At 24.5% G+C, this 6,797-nt stretch overlaps 1 protein-coding gene across 4 annotated transcripts; it reads right to left on the reverse strand.

Moving 5' to 3' along the window:
* Positions 1-989: 989 nt before the first annotated feature.
* LOC126901248 (zinc finger protein 236-like) lies at positions 990-5,853 on the reverse strand. Of its 4 annotated transcripts, none has more exons than XM_050677607.1 (13): positions 5,729-5,853; positions 5,413-5,536; positions 5,244-5,344; positions 5,070-5,172; positions 4,840-5,003; positions 3,994-4,167; positions 3,551-3,668; positions 2,995-3,210; positions 2,835-2,905; positions 2,707-2,750; positions 2,352-2,496; positions 1,951-2,218; positions 990-1,388 (listed from the first exon to the last, which is right to left on the reverse strand). In XM_050677607.1, the coding sequence occupies exons 2-13, from the start codon at positions 5,519-5,521 to the stop codon at positions 1,282-1,284; spliced, it is 1,620 nt and encodes a 539-aa protein (XP_050533564.1). In that variant the 5' UTR covers positions 5,522-5,536; positions 5,729-5,853; the 3' UTR covers positions 990-1,281. The 4 variants fall into 4 exon arrangements, with proteins under 4 accessions (XP_050533564.1, XP_050533563.1, XP_050533562.1 ...); XM_050677606.1 differs by having other exon boundaries at positions 5,622-5,847; XM_050677605.1 differs by having other exon boundaries at positions 5,598-5,847.
* Between the last annotated feature and the right edge of the window lie 944 nt (positions 5,854-6,797).

Below are 6,797 nucleotides of genomic sequence, written 5' to 3' on the forward strand. Positions count from 1 at the left end.
GGATTTCGGTCATACCGAATTCCGAGGAGAAGTATATTTCGGTTACAAAACACGTGACCAATAACTTTTCCATACGGTTTGTCGACACCTTCCGATTCATGGCCTCCTCCCTGTCCACCTTGGCCGGTAACCTAATGACGCCCGACTTCGTTAAATTCCAGGAGACGGCCAAGGTGTTCCGCCCGGAAGACATGCCGTTGGTGACGCGTAAGGGCGTATACCCCTACGAGTACACTGATAGTTGGGCTAAATTGGAAGAAACGGAACTACCACCTCAGGACGCTTTCTATAGTCAGTTGAGTGAGTCTAATATTGATGACGACGACTATAGACATGCCACGGAGGTGTGGAACCGTTTCGACTGCTCAACCCTCGGTGAGTACAGCGACCTATATCTTAAGATCGACGTGTTGTTGTTGGCTGATGTGTTTGAGAACTTCCGCGACATCTGTATTTCAACATACAATTTGGACCCGGCGCACTATTACACCGCGCCTGGTTTTAGCTTCGATTGTATGTTGAAATACACCAGGATGAAGGATCCTATATTACACTTATAAATCATAAAACTTATAATCAGGATATAAATAAGGAAATAGGAGATCATATAGCTTAAAATTAAACACTATCTTCAGATTTGCATGGAATTGTTTTTTACTATAGTGATTTTAATCACTGTCAGTTATCATTATACTTGACCCAACTATGCCACGTCTCCACTGTGCTGGGTTGGGTTTTTTACTATCAAAATTAATTCTTCAAAATTTTTTAGAGCTTCTGTCAATAGATTTTTTTATACAAAATAAATATTTCTGAAAGTTATTTTTTCAGCTAAAGAATAGTAATATAAATGGCCCTCATAGGGCCATTTATATTCATAGGTAAGATCACATCTTATTCGTGGTTGGATAAAAACAAAACTCATATTAATATGAGGTGACATTATAAAACCTAAAATATGTTTATTTTAATAATAAATTATTCTTAACATAAGAAAATGTCTACAATTAACTATATAGAAGTAAAAATTAAAAAAATAATTTCAATTTCATATCACAAAATTATAAATTGTACAATCAATTAGTTCATCAATAAATTTGGACACTATCAACATTTATTCAAGACATGAGTAATTCTATAAAATTTTAATAATTAAATTTCAGATCATTCAGAGAAATTTATTAATAATTAATTATTAAATATGATACTCATATTTATAAGTGTTAAGAATATTTTATGTTTAAGAGTAAGAAAAAAATGTGCCAATGTTGTTAGCTTAATTTATTTAAGCAAACTTTTTTTACGCTCATGAATCATTGAATGTGTATTTAAATGTCCAGAAGTACGAAATGCATCACCACAAACAGGACACTTGAAAGGTTTTTCACCTAAAATAACAATATATAATATACATATAAATAGAAACGCTTTAAAATTACATAATAAAGAAAAAAAATTTTAGATTTGAGCGAAGTACTAAATTAATAAAGGGATTGAAATGTGGACTGAGAAAAAACAACCCAGAGGATATACAATATTTAAAGAAAAAAGCTCCTGTGACCAGTCTATCTCTGGAGGAATTTTTAACCAATTGGTTTGCAAACAGTCAATATAAAAGAAAATTCTCTTAGATTTAGAACTGAAATGTAAAATATATAGCTAAGATCATTATTTATTTTTGCATTTAAATACATTTCATTTTTATATTTTACAACTGTAAAAGTCAATTTATGCTCTGTTGTTTGCAAAATTTTCTTACTAATATTTTATAATGAATAGAAATATATTTTAAAACATAAGTTGTATAATTTACTTTATTTACTTACACCTAATACATTTCAATGTTTTTAGGATTTAATGAAAGCTAATACAAAAAAAAAAATTTATATAGGGTAATGGTACCAGTCATTAGCTACCCCTACCACCCCCTTATGGCACGGCTGAACTAACCTGTGTGTTGCCTCAAATGAATTCTCATTGATGATGTTGTAGCAAATAGACCATTACACAATGGACAAACAGCACGTTTCATTTTACCCAAATGAGTTATAGTGTGATACTCTAAGGAACATTTTGTAGCAAAGGCTTTAACACAACCTTGTTCATTACATTTGAAAGGTTTGCTACCTGTATGTATTCTTTTATGTCTTTCTAAATCAGCATTCTTTTTAAAAAGTTTGCCACAAAATTCACACACTTTTAGCTTTATCCTTTCTATCTGAAGACAAAAATTTAATTATTATTTATTTATTTAATAGATACTTATTATTTAAAGCCTAATAATTCCATTAATAAGTATAATAATTATTCTTTTTACTTAAAAATTTATTAAATTCATTATTAATACTAACTGTAGTAATATTCTTTTTATTAAAATCAGCAGATATATTTGGCACATACAATACTTTTGGTTCACTATTATCATCAAACTTAGCTGACCTATTATTTAATTTAGGAACTTCATTTATTGCATTTTTTAATGAAGGTAAATTCTTCCTTTAAAAACAAAAATAATACCATCAAATATCAAAAGAAATTAAGATAAATGATAGAAAGTTTTTCATCAAAACTACAATAATTATTTATTGATAGATAATCATTGATTTAAAATTTTTTATTTAAAATAAATATTAAATAGAGTTTTTTTGATAAATATAAATAAAATGTATACAAATTATTTCATAGTTAAGTATTATTATAGCTTACTTATTGATTAGATCCAACTTTGAATTCACACTTAATTCTTTTTTCTTCATTACATATAAAAAATAACAAAATATAATTAAAATAAAGAATTTAAATTTATACTTTTTAAAATAAAAAAAAATACTCACAAAATTAAGTTCTTTGAATTCTTTTAGATCTTTTTCATCAGAATTTATAGAATACATTTTTATTGAGCTAACTAGGATTAAAAATTTATGTGTTCAATATAATTTTTTACATTGACATTATATCAGATTTCTAAATCTTTAATTAAAATTAACTCGTTACCTTGTTTTGGTGTGAAATCTGTACTCAACCCATTTTTTAGTAACACTAAATTATTGGTATTACTTGATTTTTTATTTTTCAAGCCATGATATATATTTAAGTGTTTACTTAAGGCATTAGGACTATTGTAAATGCATGCACATAGATTACACTTATGTATTCTAGTAGGTTCTTTTAATTTAGAGTGACATCTATTTATATGATTAAGTAAATGTCCTACAAATAAAATAAATCATTAAATACAGCATTCAGATTTTAAAAAGTTTATCTATTTTTAATAGCCTTCACAAATTAAAAAAAAATTCTAATTTTTCAGTACTCGTCTAAAAATACATATGATATTTATTATAGAGTATATTTATAATACCTTTATAAATATTTAATTAAATATATTACTTAATTAATTTTTGATAAAATTATAGTTGTAGAAAAAAAATGTTTAAAAAATAATATGGGAGTGTTAAATATGTAATGTCCCCTACTGTGTGCCATTGTAATAGTTTACATTAAATTCTTTAATATATTAATTTTCATACATTCTATAAATATTATTTACCTTTTTGAGAAAAATTCATGCTACAATGTTCACATACAAATGGCAAATGTCCAGTATGTTTCAATAAATGCCTACTCAGAGAGTTTTTTTGAGTAAAATATTTTGAACAAATAGAACACTATAAAAACAAAGAAAAAAAGTATCAATAAAAACATGTATGTTAATTTTTGTCATGCCTTTTTTATTACTATATTCGAGACAAGCGAGTTGGGGATAAACTATCTTTCCAAATTCGAAAAAAAATGAATACAGATCCAATGAGAAGAAAATGTATGAAAACATACATTCAGTTACATTTGGGCATATTTATTTTTTTCTATGAACGTAAACATGAATGAATACAATTATTTAATGAAAATTGAAACACTGAATCATTAATGTTAATAAGAATAAATAGTTTATTTTTTATTGACATTTTAAAATAAAGAACAATAAATATTTACCATGAATGGTTTTTCTCCTGTGTGTGTTCGCATATGTCGTTCTAACAAGCTCATTTTATGAAATGTCCATTCACAAGAGGTGCATCGAAACTTTTTAGATATATGTGGTGAATTGGTAAGTTTATTGGTTTTTTTCTTAATTAATCTATTTGATTTTTTTTTAGCAGCAAGAGGCTAAAAAAATTAACATTCAATGACTTTATTTACTAGAAAGTTATAGCACATGTTATTTATAATTAATAATACAATTACATCCGTGTCATATTTAGTTCATTGGAACCCCTAAGGTAAATTATTCTTCTCCTTCCATTGATTAGTCTCCAATATTTTATTCTTAGATATGAATAATTTTTTTAAGACAATTTTTATTTATTTTTAAATTTTACATACAGCATTTTTATGAATACAATAAAAGTTATTTCATACTATTATATTTATTTTAAAAACCTTGTACCAAAAAAATTTTTTTACCAAAATTCTACCTCCAAATACTTAATAGCATTAGTATGACTTTTAATATGTTTCATTGATTTTGAGGATAAAATAAAAATTACTCGTAATGTAATGAATATGAGCAATAGCTTTTTAAATTATTAATATATTATTTCCATCCATTTAACATCAAAATTTGAAATGAAAAGTATACACTTTATAGTATTTCAAATTACAATACAGCATTAAGATAAAAAAAAACATCAATAAGTTTTTGATTATTTATACCTATTTACTTGATAGAAAGGAATAAATTGCATAACAAGTATTATTAAAAAAAAATTTTTAATTCTTTGTTAATTTTTAACTTTAGGATAATAATTAAATAAATATTAACCAATTTGTAAAACTTACACAAGAGATGAAGTTATCAATTTTCTTATCATCACATATATATGAATAGTTTAAATTACATTCTTCTTTTTCATATTCAATATTAATGTTTTTTTCATAATTACCTTTAAATAGTTTGTTATCAGATGAAATTTTATTGTTTAATACAGAATTTTCCCCTAATACTGAAATAAAAAAATTATTCAATATAAATAATTAAAAAATATAAGAGATAAATAAATAATTGCTACTTTTCTCAGTAAGAAAGTTTTGGTTCTCATGTGTTAATGGAATAAATAAAGTTTGTTGAATATCTGCAATTAATGTTGTATCCAATTGTTGTGATATGATTGGCTACAATTTTAAAAACATAAATATCAAATCTCTATTATAGAAAATAGATAATAATTTTTAAAACTACTTACAAAAGATTCACAATCATTTTTGGTCATAACATCCTGCATGGGAGGCAAGTCATCTAATGAAATTACATTACTAAACATTTTATTATTATTTGAGATCAAAGCTACAAAAAAATAATACAATTCTATTTAGATAATAATTAATAACAACATAAAATATTTATTTTTTAACTTGTTTCAGCATATTTTTTGAGTGTAGATTCAGTACTAAATATAGATGATTCATTTATGATTGATAACTTTATGTTTTCTAAACTATTACTGGAAAAGCCTAATTCCATTTTGTTATTTTATATCTGTCAACAAGTTAATAAATATTTGCAACAAAATTATTTATTTATTTAGCTAAATTATAACCTTGAAGGATGAAATGATATATACTCATTAAATCTTATACTAATATATAGTTAGTATAACAGAAACACTACACACACAGGACTAATACCAATTTTAAGTCAAATTACAAATCATATTAAAGTAATATTTACTCTAAATTTATATTTAGTGGAACCAAGGACTATTTAGAGTAATATTATCGCTAATTTATGACATTAAAAAAAATTTTACTGTTATTTTAAATTTAAAATTATCATCTTGATTAAACGAGTAACACATAATATTAATAATGATTCACAACATTTAAATTTCTTTGTAATTTTGTTAACAAACTTATTTTGGTGTATTATCACAATATTTTTTAACACATCATTTTACCGCTAGGAGTCGTTTCAATACATTACTTTCAAGTAGAAAAAAATACTCGTTATATAATTGTTCTGCAGGGATAGCAAATTTTCAATATTCTACGAAGTCATGGAAAATAATATGTACAGAGTAAAATTGCAATTATATAAATAAAAAAAAAGATTAATTTAGAAAATTAATTATTGTTATATTCAGGGATAAGTTAAATACTCAAAATTATGTATTTGAAATATGAAATGCTAAATATTAGTGCAACTGAAAATAATTTTGGGTGGTCATTACCATTTTTTACTCTATATAATAAAACTCCAAGAGAAACAAAAGTCGTCATGGTTATAAATTCAAACATCGCATTTGTTTTGATAGGATTATATCACGCTAACTACAAGAAAAAGTATTTGAGATACTAAATACATACAATTATTAAGTTTTGTATTTGAAATACAAAAGTTAAAATACTCATAATTTTTTTTTATTTTATAAAATTTAAAAAATAATTGTGCTCAACTATTTAACTTCTAAAAAATCTAAAAATTAAGTTACAAAATTAAAAGTTAATAAATACTTTCATCACACATTTAATATTTCTTTGAGATATAACAAGTCAAACAATAAAATTATAATGAACTATAGTATAATCAATACGACAAAATAATGGTTATAAATTTCCTTTGAAGAAAATTGGTTCTTCAAATAAGTAAGTGACCAAAGAGCTTATCTCTCTTTAAGCAGTGAATCATCACTACAAAAGTAAAAAAGCCATTGAAAAGGAACAAAAAAATTGTGCAATAACTTTAATATTTACTGGGAGATAACTATTAAGCCATAATAAATATTTATTTTTATTATAAA

The sequence above is a fragment of the Daktulosphaira vitifoliae genome, unplaced genomic scaffold, assembly GCF_025091365.1.
Source record: "Daktulosphaira vitifoliae isolate Bord-2020 unplaced genomic scaffold, ASM2509136v1 Scaffold_3, whole genome shotgun sequence".
Lineage (NCBI taxonomy): Eukaryota > Metazoa > Arthropoda > Insecta > Hemiptera > Phylloxeridae > Daktulosphaira > Daktulosphaira vitifoliae.